The sequence below is a fragment of the Prionailurus viverrinus genome, chromosome A2 (genome assembly GCF_022837055.1).
Source record: "Prionailurus viverrinus isolate Anna chromosome A2, UM_Priviv_1.0, whole genome shotgun sequence".
NCBI lineage: Eukaryota > Metazoa > Chordata > Mammalia > Carnivora > Felidae > Prionailurus > Prionailurus viverrinus.
Window position 1 is genome coordinate 140,528,310 of NC_062562.1, and position 22,888 is coordinate 140,551,197.

Sequence of the window (22,888 nt, forward strand, 5' to 3'; positions counted from 1 at the left end):
GCAATAAGTTCATACAGAGAATAACCCGTACAAAACATGATAAAGGTTCAAAGATGCAGGTGTTCCTATAGGCAAGGCTGAGGTTTCAGTCTCTGGTATTTGGAATTTAGGCTGCAGTCCTTGTTCTTGGATGGATCACTGGGTGTGTGACACAGACTATGCTTTAAACCAAATTTGGCCCAGGAAGTAGACATTTCATGTGTCACCTAACTACCAAAGTTCCTCCCCACAACCCAGGGCCAGGTGGGATTGTACTTAGTATGGTCCACAAGGGTCTTCGCTATGTCCTATTTCTCCAGTGCTGAGTAACACTCCACCCAGTCCTATTCTGTCTTCTCTGATGTACCAGCATTTTTTATCATGGTGCTTTGGTTTTTGTTTTGTTTCATATTGTAAATATTTAAGAGTTATTTTTCCTTCTTTTAGTAAGTGTCTCAACCCAAACACATACCTTCTTTAGGGTTTTATCAATAGCTAAAACATTTTGGGTATTACTGTGAGCTAGATAGCTACTTTTAAGTTTATTTATTTTGAGAGAGACAGAGAACACGGAGGTGGTGCAGAGAGAAATCTGAAGCAGGCTCTGTGCCAACAGCAGGGTGTCTGATGTGGGGCTTGAACTCACAAACTGTGAGATGATGACCTGAGCTCAAGTTGGACACTTAACCAACTAAGCCACCCAGGCGCCCAAGCCAGCTACTCTTGAAAGCACATTATACACACTAAGATACTACTTCTCCATATATGAAAAACCCACAGCTATTATCATATGCAATGGTAAAAAATTTAAAGTTTTTCCTCTCAGATCAGGAACAAGACAAGGATGTCCACTCTCACCACTTTTATTCAGCATAATACTGGAAGTCCTAGTCACGCCAAACAGACAAGAAATAAAAGGTATCCAACCTGGGAAGAAGTCAAAGTGTCACTATGTGCAGATGACGTGATACTATATACAGTAAACCCTAGAGATTCAACCAAAAAACTACTAGAACTGGTAAATGAATTCAATTAACGTTGCAGGATACAAAACTATTATATAGAAATCTGTTGCATTTGTATACACAAACAATCAAGTAGCAGAAAGAGAAATTCAGAAAACAATCCCATTTACAACTGCATCAAAAAAAAAAAAAGGCTAAAAATGAACTTCACCAAGGAGACGAAACACTGGTACTCTGAAAACTATAAAGCACTGATGAAAGAAATGGAAGAGGACACCAACAAATGGAAAGCTATTCCATGCTCATGAATCAGAATATTGTGGAGACATCCATCCTACCCAATCTACAGATTCAACACGATCCCTATCAAAATATCAACATTTTTCATAGAACTAGAACACTGGCATTTGTATGAAGCCACAATAATCTGATTTAAAAATAGACCTGAATAAAAATTTTTCTAAAGAAGACATACGGAACATTTTCTAAAGACGACTTGAAAAGGTCCTGATGATCACTAATTATCAAGGAAACACAAATCAAAACCACAATGAGGTATCCTCTCACATCAGGATGGCTAGTATCAAAAAGAAACATCAAGTATTGGTGAGGATGGGGAGAAAAAGGAACCATCATAAACTGGTGATAGGAATATAAGTTGGTGCAGCCACTGTGGAAAAACGTATGGAGGTTCCTCAAAAAATTAAAAATAAAAACTCCATACAATTCAGTAATTCCACTACTGGGTATTTACCTAAAGAAAAAAAAACATTAATTTGAAAAGACATATGCACACTTTCTTTACCACAGTTTTATAATAGCCAAGATATAAAAGCAACCCAAGTGTTGAGTAAAGATGTGGTATCTATATCCAATGGAGTATTATTCAGCCATAAAGAATGAGATCTTGCCATTTGCAACAACAAAGATGGACCCAGAGGGTATTAAGCTAACTGAATTAAGTCAGAGGAAGTCAAACACCATATCATTTCACTTACATGTGTTATCTAAAAAAATAAATGAAGAAAAAGAAAAAAAAACCAGACTCTAAAAGTACAAACTCTGGGAACTGATGGTTCCCAGAGGGGAAATGGATGAGAGGATCAGTCAAATAAACAGGATGAAGAGGTACAAACTTCTGGTTATTAAATAAATTCATGGCGATAAAAAGTACAGCATCACACAATATTGTAATAACGTTGTATGGGGACAGGTGATGAATACAGTTACCGTGATGAGCACTGAGTAACGTATAGAATTGTTAAAGCTATGTTGTACACCTGAAACCAATATAAGATTGTATGCTAATTACATTGCAATAACAAAATAAAATGCTCCTCCTCTAAATAATTCTATGAGTTACGTTCTACAACAATTTCATTTTGCAGATGAAGAAACTGAGGCAGAGAGAGGTTTTACAACTTTCCCAAGATGCCATAGCTATTGGCGGAGCCAGGATATGAAGAGAGGCAGTCTGGCTCCAGAGTGCACGTTCCTAAGCCACACCGAGTCCTTAAATATTGGATGGTTGGTTAAGTGTCCAATTCCTGATTTTGGCTCAGGTCATGATCTCATGGTTCGTGAGAACGAGCCCTGCATTGGGCTCTGGCCTGACAGCGTGGTGCCTGCTTGGATTTTTGCTCTCTCTCTCTCTGCCCCTCCCCCACTCATACATCCTCTCTCAAAATAAACTTAAAAAAAAGTAATAGGACAAATGCTGGATGGACAGGAGTCTTTCAAGGCCATCTTAAGGAAACCTCTCAAATAAATTTCCCTAATAAATTAGTTTTACCAAATATCTGATTACCTACCTTGTGTGTGTGTGTGTGTTTATTTTTGAGAGACAGGGAGGGAGGGAGAGGGGGAGAGAGAGGAAGACACAGAATCTAAAGCAGGCTCCAGGCTCCCAGCTGTCAGCATAGAGCCTGACCTGGGGCTTGAACTCATTAACCTTGAGATCATGATCTGAGCTGAAGTCAGACACTCAACCCACTGAGCCACCCAGGCACCCTAGTGGTTATCTACTGTTAATTAAAAGAAAACCTGTTTGATCTTTAGTTTGATAATTGCATTTTTTCATCATAATAGTACCCATAATAGTTACCCATAGTTGCATTATTCTATTTAGTATATTTAGTGTATTTCACTTCTAAATTTTTATATGCATCTGTTTTTTAACATTACTATCAGAGTATAAACAATTCTACGATGTGTATTTTCAAATTACTTTTCTACAAAAGCAGCCTGATGCTTCAGTCAGTCTCCATACTTCCTTTTCTTATCTTGAGAAGATTGACATGAATCCCCAAATGTCCTATCTTCTCAGGCTGTCCTCTGGGGAGCTGAAGGGACCATTCAAATGTTCTAGTCTGATGTCCCCTTTAGCAATTGATGAAACCAGGCCAGGACAGGTGCAGTGACTTATCCAAGTTAGTGGCAGAACTGAGACCCAAACCCAGTGTCCTGGGCTCGACACCTGTACTTGTCGTATACAACTACTACCGCACTGCCCTCCACCTGCACCACCATGCAGTCACGTATCTGAGGAATCAACTAAATGTCTGTCACTAATGTTCAAATTTTTCCCGACCTCCCACAATGCTCATTAACAAGCCCAAGAGCTTTAATTTATAAACTCGGTGATAATATTTTAAAATTTTTGAATGTGTGCAAATAGAAAAACTGTATAATAAAAGGCACCAATAAAGGAGATGGAACTGGTCTATTATAATTCTGTATGTTAACTGTTTATAAAATATTTTAAATTATTCCTAGTTTTCACTGTAATTTTTTAAGAAGTGCCCCAAATTCATTAGGATAACCTATGAGTATGGTCTGGGGTTCCTGAAAGAAAATTTTACAAGACCTCAATTCTACTTTTAGTTGTTTGGCCTCACATGCTTTTAAGATGCTCAGATAGGACACTGAAGGATGCCTAAAAGCAAGAGAGCATAGTTATTTGATGCATGAAAAATAACTTAAAATGTCACTCCCTGGAGAAAAATCTCGAGAAAGCCACATTTAAGCTTAAAGTTAAAGGCAAACTAATTTATTTTTTTCAATATATGAAATTTATTGTCAAATTGGTTTCCATACAACACCCAGTGCTCATCCCAAAAGGTGCCCTCCTCAATACCCATCACCCACCCTCCCCTCCTTCCCACCCCCCATCAACCCTCAGTGGCAAACTAATTTATTACAGGAGAAATCCGAGAAGGTTTTGCAAAGGAGAAGTTAAAACATGTAGTTTAAGGATCATTAAAGCCATGCCTGAATATGTTTCTATGATTATTACATAACTAGTCATCAGTAAATTAAAATGAAAAATACAGTTAATGATTTAAATTAGCATGCAGAAAGGGACATGAATATAAGGTATCTGGAAAAACGAAGTTGCCTTGAGGGCTTATTCCTTTCATCATTCTACAACAGTTACATTCATGTTTATAAAGTACCACAGACAGACTTCTCTTCTGAGAGCTGTATTTGGAAAAGGAATCAATCATTTATTAAGAACCTAGCAAATACTTTGTCAGAGGTTTTCGCAAGGCAGTAAGAAGTAGGATTTCTATGAAATAAGAATAAGTCGGAATGAGGTAAATTCAAATTGGGAAGGCAAACAGACCTATATATAGGTTCAAATGTCAAAACATGGCTATTTTAGACAAGGACATGTAGGAAAATCATTCTAAAAGGTCAACTTAAAGTGAGAATCAATTTTCTTCCAGGGAAAAAACAGACGTGTCCTTTCTGTAAGGCCTGGACCCTGAGAGCAAATGCCATCTTGACGAAAGTAAGATTTTTCCTCCCTTTGATCAGACTACCCCCCCAAACTAATTGAAGATCATAAACCTTAAAATCATCAACAATCCAATTTTATTACAGCGCAGTTCGTTCACGTTAAGAGCAAATGCCACGTCTGATAGCCTAACACCGCAGTCCCTGAATGCAGGGCTGGCCAGCTCTGTGGGAAAGCAGGGGATAATAATCCTGCAGCCAGCTTGGTGTGGACACTGTTCTTCCCACTGCAATCTCCACTCCTGTCTCTCCCTGGCAGCAAGAAACAGGCCCCGGGGCCTTTGAAACCTTTAAGATATTAATTAAACAGAGACTTATAAACGACAGTTACAAAATGTTTCAATACATCTATCTGATCAAGAAATGTTTAAAGAGCCAAGCATGACTCTGCACAAAGAGAAACAGATGTATAGGAGGAGAGTGATCTGGCTAATATTTTGTCTTACAAGTCTTACCAGTTCTTAACTGTGACAAAACTCTCCTATGGTTAGACACTCATGAGGTTTTCATTCATTTTCACTATAAAAAAAACCAAAAACCGAAAACCAAAAAACATGTGCACGGAGACCTCGGATAGATAGAACCTGGTCTTATGCTTCTGCATATTTGTGGCAATTTAATTTTCTTCTTTTTCCTTTTCCATTGTAGGCTTAATTGTCATAATAAATCATTCGCTTTATCTCATTCCACTTTATTGTCTGACTGAAAAAAAATAACCTTTGAATTAGGAAAATGTAATTCAGTAAAAAGAGGAATAGTATTTTCTGAGATTTAAGTTAATGCTGCTACTTAGCCACTAGGCTATGCTAAAGGATAGTCCATTTGTCCTAGAACACGTCTGTCTTCCAGCTACCCAGAAAAAGCAGGAAAACAACCGCAAAAAAAATGGATATGAATTATTTAACCATTCAAAACCTACCTGGTAATTCACTTAACAGATTTATATGAGTTTATATAATTAGTTTATAGGATATATTCCAAAAGAATAAATGAGCTCTTTTTAAACAATCAAATATATGTCATGTGGTTTGGTTTTAAAAGAATGAAATCATCTTTATTTTATCCAAATTAAATGTAATTTCATTTGCATACAGTTATTCCTACTTAAAAAAAACTATAATGTATAGTCACAGACTCATTAGTTATCAGAAAAATGAGCTTTAGAACAGATATATTTTTCTACTTAAAAAAAAGATTATTTAAAAATGCAACAGTTGAGAACCAAACACATTTATTTTAGGTCTTTTTCTTTTAAGGTTGTTTATTTTTGAGACAGAGAGCATGAGCAAGTTAAGGGCAGGGAGAGAGACAGAGACAGAGGATCTGAAACAGGTTTTGCACTGAGAGTGGAGAGTCAGATGTGGGGCTCGAATTCACGAATGGGGAGATCATGACCTGAGCTGAAGTTGGGTGCTTAACCAACTGAGCTGCGCAGGTGCCCGTTAGGTATTTTTCATTTTAAATTATACTCTGTTCTATGTAACGTGAGTTTAGAACTCTTTACTTTTCAACTTAGGATGCAACCTACTGTAAATTTTTTCCTTAAAACTCTAAGGAGCACACTATTATTTTCATCATCATCATTATATTAATATCTGTCCTTGACTGCACATTGTGGGAGGCAGTGGATTCAAATGGGTCTAAGAAACTCACAGTGCAGTTGGGGCCACAAAAAATATAAACATTGATAAAATATTTAGGGACCATACAGGTGCTCTACACATATGATGAATATTCATCTATTTATATGTTCCAATAGTTCATATAAGAGATACCCGTATTATTTTTAAAAGCCAATAGGTTTTTATAACCAACAACCCAGAGTATTTCAAAGTCTAGTTCTCAAAAGTGCTCTGAAGATAAAAACCCATAACCCTCCCAATTTATTGTTTAATCCACTTGACAACTCTCTGTAAGAGAGGTTTGCTATATTTTAAAGATATATTAATCTTTTTTTAAAATTTTTTTTAAACGTTTTTATTTATTTTTGAGACAGAGAGAGACAGAGCATGAACGGGGGAGGGTCACAGAGAGAGGGAGACACAGAATCTGAAACAGGCTCCAGGATCTGAGCTGTCAGCACAGAGCCCGACGCGGGGCTCGAACTCACGGACTGTGAGATCATGACCTGAGCCGAAGTCGGACACTCAACCGACCAAGCCACCCAGGCGCCCCAATATATTAATCTTTTTTTAACTTGACTTGTTTCTTTTTCAATTATTCATTATTCATGTGTTAATTATTCATTATGGGATGAACTATTGACAGAACACACTCCAGCCTCAAAGCAAAATGCTATTAATCTACTACTCATATCCTATTATTGCTTTGGCATATGATAGAGTACTTGGAAGAAAAAGGTTAGTGGACTTTCTCTTCTTAAATGTAATTAAGTTCAGTAAAATCCATTTATGAAACACTGCAGAAAAAGATGAATACAATTATAATATAGGTCAAATCATGTTTGTCCACATACACAGGGGTGATATTCAAAATATTTGTGTGTCTCCACAGGCGCTGAGGAACCCAATCAGGCACTTGTAGTAAACACCTGTGCCTGCCCATGGGGATCACCTATTATAGCAGTGTTGAAAACTTTTAATTCTGATTGATCATTATTATGTCCAATACTGGTATTAGTTTTTAAGGAATTATTATGAAATATGTTGTCTTTAATTATGCTGAATAACATACCAACTAGGAGAACAGCATCACAGATATTTTCAGTTCTAGAATTCCTTCCTTTTACATACTATCAACTGCAGAGACACCCGAATATCTAGTAATGTCTGTCACGATCATTTTAGATAATAATTGATGTGGATGGATCTAAAGCATTCCTCATCTGAATCCAAGGCGAGTTCTTGGGCTTTATGTATTAAATTGAGAGACTAAGATATATTCTCTTTAGTGATCCCTTTCACCAGCAGTCTTGAACACAAGTCAACTCCACACACATCCTGGGCGGCGGGGCGGGGGCGGGGGGGGGGGGGTCCTGATTTAGTCAAGGGCTCAGAGATAGGATATAAACCAGTACTTCTTAAGGGCAAAGGAGTGATTAAAAAAAAAAAAAAAAAGGAAAAACAAACAACAACAAAATCAAGTCTTGGAAGGGGGCTGGATTGTCTCACCTGCCCTGGAGCATTCTAAGGGAAGAAATTGCCAAAGAAGAGAGCAGGGCTTTCTTTCCACACAAGTGAAAGGCTGCAGAATTTGCCATGTGCCTAACCTCATGTTTAATCTTGGTTCTTTGGACAATTTTAAGGCTCCAGGGGTATTCACCATGGTGCTGGACATTTGCAAATTAAGGACTCTGTTGGAATTATAATACATAGGTTCCAATTTCTTATGGTGCCATTCATCAAAAGAGACTGATGTAAAAACAGAAGAAATATTATGTCCAAATCTAGGCTCTACTAATCTCTAAGCACTTTACGGCAGTAGTATTCTAACTCTCTTGTCTCAACACGCTCTATGCTAACTGTGTCCAACTTGTCTTCATTGGCTAACAGCCCTTCCAGAACTCTTGGCCATGAATATGCTAGATCATGTGACTGGGATGCTCTTCCTCCTCATTGCCCACCTGAATTCACACTTCCAAGTTTTATCTTGAAAGTCAGGTGTCTTGTGGGATTTTCGTGACTAACATCACTATTACAGCTACTTGTATATAAGTCTGAATCCCTGACTAGCCACTTTCCTTAGGCCTGAGAGGGTACCTCACTGAGGTTTGCTCTGGGTGGAACAGAGCAAGTGCTCAATACATGCCTGCTAAATAAATCAATGGTGACCAGGGAGATGAATGAATGAGAAGAACTCTAAATATTAAATCCCAAGAATTCCATCTGCATTATGAGCTGAGTCATAGTTAGACTTTAGTTTGCAACACTACACTGAGATGCCACAATGTGAGCTACCCAACTTACGGTTTCCTTTCAAAGAGCCCACCCTCTGAGCTGTTTCTCCCATCAGGGAGACTCATTCTGACACTGCATACACTGCCCATCCAAACTAAGGAGGCAATGTAGTCCTTAGCCCCGTGTTAGTCATCCAAAGAATCCTTATTTTGTTGACTCATCAGTGAACTCTGCTACAGTGTTGGTGATTTGGCTCTAAAGCTAGAAGATGACACCTCTCTGTATAGGAATGTACTTTCTTAGACTCATGTTGGCTGCTAATCTCAAAGGGAGCCACTTTAGCGACTGTTTCTCTCCTTCGTGAAGAAAAAGATCACATGCTTTCCTAATAGCTAACAACTCTGTGCTGTGATTTGACTGTAGCGAGCCCTACAGTGTTAATCTGAGAAAGACCGAGGTTTTTAAAAAACTCATTGTGTTCAAGAGTTCAGACTTATTACCTCACCAACTACAAGGGAAAAGGAACCCTGGAAGAGAGGACGACGGACTCTGACCCATGGTGGTCCGCAGGAGACAGGTCCTGCCCTCTGGCTTACTCTCCAGCATTGATTTAGTTTTTCACTCACATATCGGATGAACACTCACATCCCTCCCTGACAAACCTTTCACAGTGTCCTGGGTTATATGTGAACGACATCTTAGCTTTAATATATTTTAGGGGCGCCTGGGTGGCACAGTCGGTTAAGCGTCCGACTTCAGCCAGGTCACGATCTCACGGTCCGTGAGTTCGAGCCCCGCATCAGGCTCTGGGCTGATGGCTCAGAGCCTGGAGCCTGTTTCTGATTCTGTGTCTCCCTCTCTCTCTGCCCCTCCCCCGTTCATGCTCTGTCTCTCTCTGTCCCAAAAATAAATAAACGTTGAAAAAAAAATTTAATATATTTTATGTAAGTTTAGCTGTTGGAGAGCTGAATACTATGCTTGTTTTGACTATTATATTTTGAAGAGTAGTTCTTGGAAGTTATCTCCATCCATCACTGCTCCTCATTGACATGAGTGATACAGAATACCAGTGCAATCAATTATTAATATTATGTTAGCATGCACACAGTTATAATAACTAAATACACATATATTTAGCTGTAAACGTGTCTAGGAGTGTAAAAAATTAAGTTAACCTGTAAATGTCATTTTGGGGGGAAAATTTCATGATATACCTGTTCTGTCAGTAAACTGGCAAAAATGATACATTGAAACGAGATCCAATAATTCAGGAGAAAAGCACCTTCATGTACACACTCACCCACTATGTTTCATATGTGGTGGTTTATCCATTCGCACTGCTAATTTGATCTTTAAGTCAGAGTCCTGGCTATTTTTTGGAACTACCATTCGGTGCAACTCAGCTGACTTGGAGCTATTAGAAGTTGGGTATAATATCACCTATAAAAGACAAAAAAGAACACATTTAAGTGCACAATACAAGCTCCAAGGATTGAAACAGAAATCTTGTTTTCCTGTTTAAAAAGAAGGTATCATGCCCAAATGTGTCTAAACCACTTGACTCCCACCACAACAGATGGGTTTTCAATACAGCCTCATTTATCTTTTTGACAAATATGTGTTCTCATATTATCACATAACGAGTTTTCTTCCTGTGTCATTTCCTAATGAGGTAATAGCACAAAGGCTGCAGTTGAATTGACAGTTGAGAAATACTTATTAGACACCTATAATTTCAAGACTATTCTAAACTCAGGGCATGGAAGTTCAGAAGGAAATATTTTTTGAAATTACAGATAGCATGTTTAAAAAGTAAAACCAATTATTCTAGGCAGCAAAAATATACCTAATGTTTTAATATTTGCATTGTAAGACAGCATGAAAGGAAGTCAACACAATTAGAGACGGAAAAGACCGATATCATAGCACATTTTCTGTCCTAGATCAACACCAGAGGACTTTTTCCTGATGTCTTCATATCTATAAATACTATAAGGACTGACACAAAATAATTAAAATAAATTTTTAAATTTTTATTTATTTATTTTGAGAGAGAGAGAGGGAGGGAGGGGAAGGAGACCCTGGCACGTGCAAGCTGGGAAGGGAGAGAGAGGAGAGGGGAGGGGAGGGGAGGGGAGGATTCCAAGCAGGGTCTGTGCTGTCATTGCAGAGCCTGATGTGGTGCTCGATGCCACAAACCATGAGATCATGACAAGAGCTGAAATTAAGAGCCACATGCTTAACTGATGGAACCACCCAGGCGCCCTCACAAAGTAATTATTTTTAATAAAATTTCCAACTGATTATTTTCTAATACCACAGCTTCACAGAGCCGACACAGGAGAGACAAGCTTACTCTTCATAACTTACACGCCGTATACAACCACACTTCATTTTATTGCATTTCACTTTATTGTGCTTCGCAGATACTGCGTTTTACAAATTGAAGGTCTATGGCAATCCTGTGCCGAGTTGGTCTGCTGGTGCCCTTTTTCCAATAGCATTCACTCACGTCACGTCTCTGTCAAGTTTCAGTAATTCTCATAATATTTTAAACTTTTACGTTGTATTTGTCATAGTGACCTGTGATCAGCAAAGAACTGTGACGTTACTAATTTAATTGTTTGGGGCATCACAAACCACATCCACATAAGACAATGAACTTAACTGATAAATTTGTGTTTTTCTGAATGCTTTACCAACTGGTTATTCCACTGTATCTCACCCTCCCCTTGGGCCTTCCTATTCCTGGAGACACAACAATACTGAAATCAAGATAATAACCCTACAATAGTTTCTAAATATGAAAGAAGGAGTCACACATCTCTCACTTTATTTACCTTTTTAAATTTTTATTTATTTTGAAAGTGAGAGAGAGAGAGAGAACACGAGTGTGCACACCTGTGCAAGTGGCAGAGGGACAGAGAGGGAAAGGAGGAGAGAGAATCCTAGTCTGCACTGATAGCACAGAGCCCAATGTGGGGCTCGACCTCAAAAACCATGAGATCATGACCCGAACCATGAGATCATATCAAGAGTTGGATGCTCAACCGACTGAGCCACCCAGGTGCTCCACATGTCTCTCACTTTACATCAAAAGCTAGAAATCATTCAGTTTAGTGAGGACAGCATGACATAAGCCAAGAGAGGCTGAGGGCTCGGTCTCTTGGGCCCAACAGCCAAGTTGTCAGCAGAAAAGTTTTTGAGGGAAATTAAAACTATACTCCAGTGAATACACAAATGATGACAAAGCAAAACACCCTTATTGCTGATATGGAGAAAGTTTTCACGATCTGGATAGAAGATCCAAGTTGCCACAACATTTCCTTAAGCCAAAGCTTAATCCAGGGCAAGGCCCTCTCTTCAATTCTAAGCAGGCTGAGAAAGGTGAGGAAGTTGCAGAAATGTAAAGCTAGCAGAGGTTGGTTCACGAGCTTTAAGGGAAGAAGCCATTTCTATAACATAAAGGTGCAAAGTAAAGCAGCTCGTGCTGATGTAGAAGCTGCAAGTTATCCAGAAGATCTAGCTAATAAAAGTGGCTACACTACACAACAGATTTTCAACGTCCAGGAAGGTGTCGTCTTAGACTTTCATAGAGAAGAGAAACCAATTGCTGGGTTCAAAGCACCAAAGGGACGGGCTGACTCTCTTGTTAGGGGCTAATACAGCTGGTAACTTTAAATTGAAGCCAAAGCTCATGTACCATTCCAAAAATCCCAGGGCTGTTAAGAATTACGCTAAATCTACTCTGCTTGAGCTCTGTAAATGGAATAACAAAGCCTTGATAGCAGCACATCTGTGTACACCATGGTTTGTGGCTATTTTAAGAGGACCGCTGAGAACTACTGCTCAGGAAAAAACATTCTTTCAAATTATTACTTCTTAATGACAATGCACCTGGTCACCCAAGAGCTCTTCTGGAGATGGACAATGAGATTAATGCTATTTCCACACTGGCTAACACAACATTCATTCTGTAGCCCAAGAGTCAAGGAGTGATTTTCACTCTGAAGTCTTATTTAAGAAATATTTTTTAAGGCTAAAGCTGCTCTAAATAACGATTACTTTGACAAATCTAGGCAAGGTAAATGGACAACCTTCTGAAAAGAAGTCACCATTTTTTTAAAGTTATTTATTTTTTTGGGGGGGGGGGGGAGAACATGCACAAACAGGGGAAGGGCATAGAGAGAATCCCAAGCAGTTTCCTCACTGTCAGTACGGAGTCCAACACGGGCCTCAATCCCACAACCCTGAAGACCTGAGCTGAAATCAAGAGTCAGATGCTTAACTGACTGAGCCACCCAGATGCCCCAGAGTCACCATTTTAGATGCCATTAAGGACATCTACGATTTACATGAAGAGGTCAAGGTAACAGTAGGAGTTTGGAACAAGTTGACTGCAATTCTCCTGGATGATTCTGGAGAGTTTTAAGAGTTCAGTGGAGGAAGTGACTGCAGATGTGGTGTAAACAGCAAGAGAGCCAGAAGTGGAACCTGAAAATGTGACTAATTATTCCTTGAGATACAACAATACTGAAATTATGCCAATCACCCAGCAATGGCCTGTAAGTTTTTAAGCGAAATAAATCACAGTACAAATGGCTATCATCTCATCACACTTTAATAGGTAAGGAGGTAATTTTTACAGATGACTAAAGAAAGTGATTTCCTGACATGGAATCTATTCCTAATGAAGATGCTGTGAAGATTGTTGAATTGAAAATAAAGGATTTAGCATATTATCTAGACTTCATTGATAAAGCAATGGCAGAGTTCAAGAAGATTGACTAATTCTGAAAGAAATTCTACTGTATGTAAAATGCTATCAAACAGCATTGCATGCTAGAGAAATTGTTCACGAAAGGAAAAGTCAACTGACATGGCAAACTTCATGTATCTTAAATTACCAGGGTCACCCCACCCTGATCATTCAGAAATCATCAACATCAAGGCAGGATCCTCCATCAGCAAAAAGATTACAATTTGCTGAAAGCTCAGATGATGGTTAGCATTTTCAGTAGTAAGTGTTTTTTAATTAAGGTATATACTCTAAGTTTATGAGAGAGAGAGAGAGAGAGAGAGAGAGAGAGAGAGAGAGAGAGAGACCGACTTAGTGGAAGAGGGGCAGAGAGAGGGGGAGAGAGAGAATCCTAAGCAGGCTCCGTACTGTCAGCACAGAGCCCAACGCAGAGCTTGAACTCACAAACTGTGAGGATATGACCTGAGCTGAAGTTAAGAATCAGATGCTTAACAGACTGAGCCACCCAGGCACCCAAAGATATGTACTTTTTAAAGACAATGTTATTGCACTTATATTACACTATATTATAAATGTAACTTTCACATGCACTGAAAAAACAAAAAATTCAATTGACTCACTTTATGATATTCATTTTATTGCAGAACTCTGGAACCAAGTTCACAGTATCTCTGAGGCATGTCTGTATGTAAAATGATGTATTTCCCCCTTGTTAGTCAGAATATTATTTAGACACAGCTTATATCAAGGCCTTGATATTTTTAAATGGGAAGCCTATATCCTGAAGGATAAAGATATGAAATGTAGTGTAGGTGAGCCTGGGTGGCTAAGTCGGCTGGAGCATCTGACTCTTGATTTTGGGTCATGGGATTGAGCCCCACACATCGGGCTCCTGGCTGAGTGTGGAGCCTGCTTAAAATTCTCTGTCTCCCTTTATCCCTCTCCCCTGCTTGCACACGTGCTTTAAAAATTTAAAAAATGAAATGCAGTATATTATACTTTAAGCCATTCTTATTTTATACCAATGTGAGAAGTAAACAAACCTGAAGTTTCTATGTAAATGAAAGAATTATAAACATGCTCATGTGTTTAAAAGCAAAACATGGCAACTAAATTTGGCATGCTCTGGCAAAAAAAAAGAAAAAAAAAGTCATCATTTCTGTGGATAAGTGGAACTATTCACATAGAAATTTTCAAGCAAAGCTCTTTTTCTAAGAAAGACAACAGTCATAAAAGCTTCTTAAACTATTCTCAACTCCCAAGTTGTTAAATGTATCTACTATTTTGAGACTTTGCTCAAAGCCTATCCTAAAAGCCACAGTTGAGTTGAATCCAGCATATCTATACACTTGAGCATATAAAGGCACATCCAGGAACAGAGAAAATGGCATTTGTGAGATCTTCAAAAACTGTATTATAGAATTAGTCCTCTGTGACTGCTAAAGTATCCAATGGAATATTTTACAGATTCTTTCTTAAATGAGTTTAAAAAAAAGTGATGATTTTTGGCTCAAACCAGTAGACAAAATAATGTTATTACTAACTTAGAGGATGATTCCAAAAATGAAACAAAGCCTAAGAGTTGTAGATCTAACCTCTGAAGCTATAGCTTCCATTTCCCTAGCAATTCTGGAAAGCTTTTTCTCTTTCTCCCCACATCCCCCCCCCCAATTTATTTTGGCATGAGCCACCTACATATACATACTTTATTCCTTTTTAATTCTTCCTTCTATGTTTATACAAAAACTGATGTTGTTCCAAACTCCAAAAGCCTTAAACAGGAAGAGATTATTTAAATGAAAACTTTTGACAGTTTCTCATTCTCTAAATGCTGATGACAGTTATCAAATAAGGTCCCAAAACAGCTAACTGCATCTGATCCACAAATTAAGGATCATCTCACTGTTGAATACCATCATTTTTGCCACATTTTAGATTCCTAGTGAGTATTCCTAAGTGATATCAGTGGAAGGATTTACTACTTAAGTAAACATCTGAGGGCTCATTATATGGGGACACAAAAAGGTAAAAGAATATGGATGACTCAGATCCCTCACGGAGTTTACAGTTTCTTGTTATTGGAGCTAAGATCTGATGATATAATATCGGATACTATCTGATCATATCACTTTCTCCTATTGCCCTTCTATCCCTAAGATGTGCAAAGGTTTCTCATTTTGTCAGTCTCTAGGTTTACTCACTGTCATTTCTTTGGTGGCTCTGTTCTATCACATTTGAAGCTAATTCCTTGTGTTACATTTCCTCCTTTTGAAATACCTGAAATTGTTTGTCAGGAAGAAACACGGACATGTGTAACCAATGGAGATCCATACCTATGCTATCTGTTGTTTCTAAAGGGACTGTACTGGTGAATAAACCCTGAACTTAGTCTTAACAATGGCTGTAAAATTGTTTCCAGGTTCCCAAACTGCACAAGCATGAAGTGGTCACACTCCTCTACGTGATGTTGCCAAGGATGTTAACAGACAAGAGGCAGCTCCCAATGTGTAGAGCTCCAAGGGCCAAAGAGAGTAAAGGACAAAGGAGTTCTCTTTCAGATGCATAACGAGGGTCTAGTCAAGAGATCCTAAACACTGCCAGGACAGGGTATCTTCACAGTGCCTGCCAGAACAGGATCTCAGTACTGTCGATGGACAGATATTACTATGCATTTTCTACTTTACCTTTTTTCAGATGGGACACTTGTAGTTCTCTTGTTCCTGTTCCACCGCTGTAGACTTTGTGCTAGGGTTTGTGCTAGGGCAATGTGGGGAGGGGAGGTGGAGGTAGTTAAACATGAACTTGAATTCATAGGTCATCAGGCTGCAAAGAGCCACAGCTGGGACTGATGGAGAAGCTGGACCGGAAGAGACTTTGGGGTGATGCCCTGGAGTTGAAGTGAAGGTGTTCTGTATGTAGGAGGCAGGGTAACACAATCATTCTCTTTGGCTATAGGGGCAAACTACAGCTGATCATCTGTTTACCAGGATTTGTGCTTTTACTAGCATAGAGCTGCTGCCGGATGCAGCTAGTCAGCCAGAGGCTATGTTTTTGAGCTCCTCTTACACGAAGTAGGGACACATGAAAGTCCCAGCTAATGGAATATGAAGAGAAGTGGTCAGTATCACTTTGGGGAAAAATTAAGATACATCCCTCTTTACTCATCTGCTAGCCAAATCCAGAGATGCCACTGCTCTAGGAAATGAGAGCCATAAAATGAGAGAAACCGGAGCCCTGAATCACCAGGTGGAGGACATCTACCCCATCTATCGGTAACACCCACAGTAAAGTGTTCTACAGGTGTTACTGTTTGGAACAAGTGAAATGTTTGTCACAGCATTTCATAGAATCCTAAGTAAAACATTAACAAAGTTTTGCTTCATGTATCTTCTTTAACAGGTAAGCACTTACAATTCTTAAGCAGTTCTACTTGAAAATGACCCGGTACAGGAGCACCTGGGTGCCTCACGGTTAAGCATCTGACTTTGGCTCAGGTCATGTTCTCACGGTTTCCTGGGTTTGAGCCTCAGGTCAGGCTCTGTGCTGACACCTTGGAGCCTGCTTTGAATTCTCTCCCTCCCTTCTTCCCTCCCTGCCCCTCCCCATCTCAGACCTCTCTCAAAAAAACAAACGGGGTGCCTAGGTGGCTCAGTCGGTTAAGCACCTGACTTCAGCTCAGATCATGATCTCACAGTTCACAAGTTCGAGCCCCACATCAGGCTCTGTGCTGACAGCTCAGAGCCTGGAGCCTGCTTTGGATTCTGTGTCTCCCTCTTTCTCTGCTCTTCCACCTCCCTCCCTCTCTCTCAAAAATAAACATTAAAAAAATTTAAAAAATAAAGTTAAATTATTAAAAAAAGGATTTGGTACAATTAAAATATTAACAGATATAAAGATTTATTAAGGATTCTGCTATATTCCAGGTTCACATCTAAATTAAACTATAGCTATGTACAAAATAGTTAGCTTCTTCTATTAAGCAAACTAGTCTATTCTTTGCCATCCATTTCTCTGAACCTTTCTATACACATTCATGCTTCTTCTAGTTTATTTTTGTCACCAACACTTGAAATGTCTTGTCACTTAGCATGGCACACACATTTTATGATTCCTTACCTTAAATATAAAGCCAATGTGTCTTCTTCATAATAAAATGTCAAAGTTACTTGCCATGTTTGCTGAAGTGTAAATGAAAAACACAATTTTTTTTACACTTTGTTTAAAATTCTGTCAAATTTAATACACAGGAAGAAAAAACTTAAGAATGAAGTGTAAATATACACATACACATAATGTTTAGAGTAATAGTTCATAGGATCTCTGTTCTAACATATTTGTACAAGCTGACATCTCTACATTGCTTTCCTAATTAAAATACCTTAGTTAAAGCGAAGTCATGTACATTTATGCACATACCACATTAGTTGAACTCTGTGACCTATCCACTTAAAGCCTTCTAAACAATTTCAACAAGGTCTTAAAGATGTAAAAGCTAAGGGAAAAAATCTAGAAGAACTAGAGGGGGATAGGCAGGCCCTGGAGCCAGATAAACAATTCACTGCTTTCCTATAAATATCTGTTAGCAGAGAGGAAGAAAAAAAGAGTATATGACCACAATAATTGCATTTTAGTCTTAAAGTAAAATAGAGATACATACTTGGTACAATTCTAGCTCAGAGATGGGTGCAACCAGCAATTCTGGAAGGGATCAGGACAGACTGCATAGAGGAATTACTTCCATTTGGGAGTCTAAAAGAACACATTAAGAATTACAAGGCAAGACATGGGGAAGAAGCTAAGACAAAGACATGAGGCTGTTGGAACTAAGCCAAAACAAAAACACGAATTCAAGAAGATACACATGCCCCTATATCTCTTGCTGCATTATTTACAGTAACAAGCAACTCAAGTGTCCACTGATAGATGAAGACGGAATACAAGCATGGAATATTATGCAGCCATAAAAAAGGATGTTCCCATTTGAAACATGGACGGACTTAAAAGGTATTAAGTGAAATAAGTTAGAACAAATGCCATATGATTTCACTTATATGTGGAAACTAAAAAACGGAGAAACAAAAAAAAGCAGACTCTAAAATACAGAAAATTGGTGGTTGCTGAGGGGAGGTAGATGGGGGTATGAGCAAAATAACTGAAGGAGATTAAGAGGTACAAACTTCCAATTATAAAATAAGTCACAGAGATAAAAAGTACAGCTTGGGGAATATAGTCAATAATACTGTTAAAAAAAAAAAAAGGTAAGGGAGAATTCTGTGAAGACCTTTTGAGAATTAGGAAGACAACTATAGAATTGAGACCAGGGGCCAAGTATGCAGAAAAACCAGAAGGTGATACACTGCATTTAAGCTGGACAGTGTTTTAGGGAGTAGGAAATAGCCATCAGTGTCAAATGACAATTGAGAGGTTAAGCACAGGAAAAACAGAAAGGGTATTGCTTGGTTTAACAGACAAATTACTCAAGATCTCATCAAGTTATGTGAGGCCAGACTGCAATAGTTTCAAGAACAAAAATCTATTTGAGGAATAGGAAAAGACCTCACCTGACTCCTAAGTGATGTCAGGGCAAGTCAGGCAAGATCACTTCGGCTAGAAAAGCACCGTTGGCCAAGGCGGGGGGAATAAAGCCGGAAAGCATGAAGACAGTAAGGAAATGGGAAGCTTGTGCTGACAGATGAGACCAGAAAGGAAGACTAGGGATAGTCTGTAAAGGAGATGTTTTGCTAAGGAGTTTATAAGGTTATCCCATAACATGCATTTAGAAGATACTTTTTTTTTTTATTTTTTTTTAATGTTTTTACTTATTTTTGAGACAGAGAGAGACAGAATATGAATGGGGGAGGGGCAGAGAGAGAGGGAGACACAGAATCGGAAGCAGGCTCCAGGCTCTGAGCCATCAGCCCAGAGCCTGACTCGGGGCTCGAACTCACGGACCGCGAGATCATGACCTGGCTGAAGTCAGACGCTTAACCGACTGAGCCACCCAGGCGCCCCTAGAAGATACTTTTAAGCCAGGGAATGACAACCAAATTTGTATATCCTGGAGTAAAGAATTAATACCCCTCTATCCATCTGTATGCATCCCAGATGCAGTCATGTAACTCAATGTGTGGTGAGGTATCCTAACATTCAACTAAGAGATGATCTGGCCTTGGAAATACACCTTTAAAAGACAGGTGGCAGTGAAAATGCTATTAGCTAGAATCATGTTTCAATTGTGATTAAACATCCTTTTTCTGAGGGGAGCTTCGGTGGCTCAGTCGGTTGAACATCTGACTCTTGATTTTGGCTCAGGTCATGATCTCACCATTGTAGGATTGGCCCTGTGTCCACCTCATGCTGGGCATGGCGACTGCTTGGGATTCTTTCTCTTCTCTTTCCCTTTGCATGCTCCCCCCTAAAAAATCCTTTATGTGGACAATCAGATGTCCTTGAGACACAGCTGTTTTAAGGACATGCGCAAGGGAACATCTCCTCAGATATGCAGAGTTGTCTTGATAAGAAACCTTGATTTTTGGGTTCAGTTGACATTTTTCTATCTTTCTCCTTCAAATGACAGAGATTTTATACATTAGCTAAGATTCACAATGACTATTCCTTGTGAACCTCTCAAGTACCTTCCTGAGAGTTATAACCTTGAGAGAAAGAATAACTGAATTTAGTTCATCTCAATCAATTTTTATTTAGCACATGTTAATAACTAGTATATATTTTCTCCAGTATCGGGTGCCTCTGTATTTTCAGTGCACGGAGAAGATAAATCGAAAGATTTTTCTGAGAGAAATCTACATCCTTCTTAGTAACACTTTCCTGTGTTTTAATACACATGAGGTTGCTTTGTCTAAATTATTTTTCCTTCCATTTAATATCCCTGCTTCCTGTCCTACTTAGCTGAAACAAAGAACACCTGCTCATTCTCACTAACACAATGCTCTTTTGTATACTGAAAGATTACCATTAAGTCTTCTGTCAACCTTATTGTCCGTGGGCTAAATCCAGTTCCCTTTATTTTTAAAGTTGGAAAGAATCCTGGAATTTACAATATGGAACTGATCCAACTCCCGACCCCTTACCAAATGTGCACCTGACCTGACGGAACCACACAATTGCTTCCTTTTATATAGTGCTTTTCAAATAAGGCCTTTTTCGAAAAATCAATCAATAAATAAAACAGTACAAGAAATATTATCATCTTGATTAAATACTTTTCCCTGACATTAACTGTTAAAAGACAGAGATGAAAAACTTTGTTATTTGCATGATGGGAGCTGGGAAAAGGGTACGGAAAAGAAAAACCAAGGTGTCAAAATTCTTCAATCTTTTCTGAAATCCCGACTTAATAATGAACCATTATGTGAAGAATTTCTTCGAAGGCATTCAGCAGACTCTGCTCCCTGAAGGCAGAAGCTATGGTGTGGTAAAGTAGCTCATCAGCGCCTTACAGGTTAATTTAAGTCAGTATCTTCAATTAAACTCTTCCTCACCATGGTCCCCTAGCTTCAAATCTGGGGTAGATACTTACACCAAGCATTTTGGGTGGCTGACTGGATGGATGCATGCAGAGAGAAACCCAAAACAAAAATACAAGCCTAAAATGGATACTTCACTGAGGTGAAAAGAGAAAAAGGCTTGCCAACTAAAGTACTGCCAACCGTGGTAACAGAAAATGACCATAGTCAATGTCAGAATCTGTATGCCGTTTACTTGCCAGTCTGCAAAAAGTTAAGTAACTCTTCTTTTCCATTCCTGGACTGTGGTAGGTAGAGTAAGTTTCCCAAAGATGCCTACAACCTAATCCCCAGAATCTATGAATATGCTCTCTTCTAAGGCAAAAGCGAACTGAAGTAGCAGATGGAATTGCAGATTGCTAACTGGCCAACCTTAAAATGAGAAGATAACCCAGGTTACCCAGGTGGGCCTCACACAACTACAAGAGTTCCGAGGGGTGTTTCAGTGGCTCAGCTGGTTAAGCGTCCAACTCTTGGTCTTGGCTCAGGTCAAGATCTCACGGTTTGTGGGTTGGAGCCCTGGGTCTGGCTTTGTGCTGACAGCATGGAGCCTGCTTGGGATTCTCTGTCTCCCTCTCTCTGCCCCTCCCCCACTAGCTCACTTGCTCGCTCTCAAAATAAACAAACTTTAAAAAAAGAGTTCTTAGATATGGAAGAGAAAAGCAGAAAAGTGGGTGTTGGAGCCATGTGATGTGAGAAACATTCAAATTCAAATTAGCCATTGATGGCTTTGGTATGGAAGGGGCCATGAGCCAAGAACACAGGCAGTCTCTAGAAACTGAAAAAGTAAAAATAAATTCCATTCTCTCTTAGATCCTCTGGAAAGAAACGCAACTCTTCCAACATCTTGATTTTAGCTAACTGAGACTCATTTTGGACTTCTGACCTCCACAATAAATTTGTGTTTTTAATAATTTGTTAAAGTCCCAATTGAAACTAATACAGACAATAAAGGCTGAGATTTGATCATAAAAACACTAAATGCTGAGATTAAAAGAAGACTAAATTTACCTTTTAAATTTCTTCTGCCAAGTGTGATTCAAAGATATTTTTACACACAGACTTCAATCGGTAGCTTCGTCTGATTACTTTAACGGGAGGTTTTTGTGTGTGATTATCTCTCACATACCTGAAGCATCCTGCTTGTATGAAATCTTTGGAAAAGTTTTTGTGTGTTAAAATTTTGACTTATCATATACATTTTTAAGTGCTTAACAATGAGGCTGATTATTTTGGTTACTACAACGAAGACCATCTGCATGTATTTCTAGCAAATTTCAAATTCTATACACCCACATGATCAAGAATCATTTCTTCCATTGCAAAGTCTTTCTTGAAGATTTTGAAGGAGGGACAGTCAAGGCTGTCACTGTATTTTTATGACGTGATTAAAGATACTGGCCTTTATTCATCTTCCTATATCATTTTTATTGCTTGTAAGGTATCAATTTCATACTTCTCCTTGGAAGAGCAATATATTCCATCACTGTTATATCTGTGTTTTTTAAGATTTAACTGGACAGAAAAGCGCCATTACTATTCTTGATCTATTCCCCTCAACCATAAATTATGAATAGCGGTAACCTTTATACTTCCCTAACCAATACAGTTCCTGTCAAAGGACACGGCATGAGTAGCTTTATCCCGTTTCTTTTTACTAGGCTGGTTGTAATAATGCCTGGCATTTATAAAGAACCTTTCAAGTGAATGCCTCAAAGTGCTTTGTGAAATTTAAATTAATTCTCACATCACCCTTAAAGGATAGGCGTTACTCTGGTTATGTAAATAATTTGACACTGAAGTTAAATGGATACCTAAGAAAATTTCTTCAGGATAACAATGGACACTTACAGTGTTACCTCCCCCTCCTTAATCCAACAAATTATTCCCTTATTTCACAAACGTTATAATAACTAATGTAGCTTTGTTCTCGCTGTGGTTATTAAATACTGTAAGGATTTTTAGAGCCAAGTCAATTTTATTTCTTAATCCAGAATAGACGAT

General features: G+C 38.7%; 1 protein-coding gene across 8 annotated transcripts in view; it reads right to left on the reverse strand.

The window, feature by feature from the left end:
• Positions 1-22,888, reverse strand: part of CADPS2 (calcium dependent secretion activator 2) — a 540,052-nt gene that overhangs the window by 230,246 nt on the left and 286,918 nt on the right. For all 8 annotated transcript variants that reach the window (XM_047839630.1, XM_047839625.1, XM_047839616.1 and 5 more), the window contains exon 8: positions 9,900-10,039. In XM_047839630.1, coding sequence (XP_047695586.1) covers positions 9,900-10,039 — 140 coding nt within the window. The remainder of the gene's footprint in view (positions 1-9,899; positions 10,040-22,888) is intronic.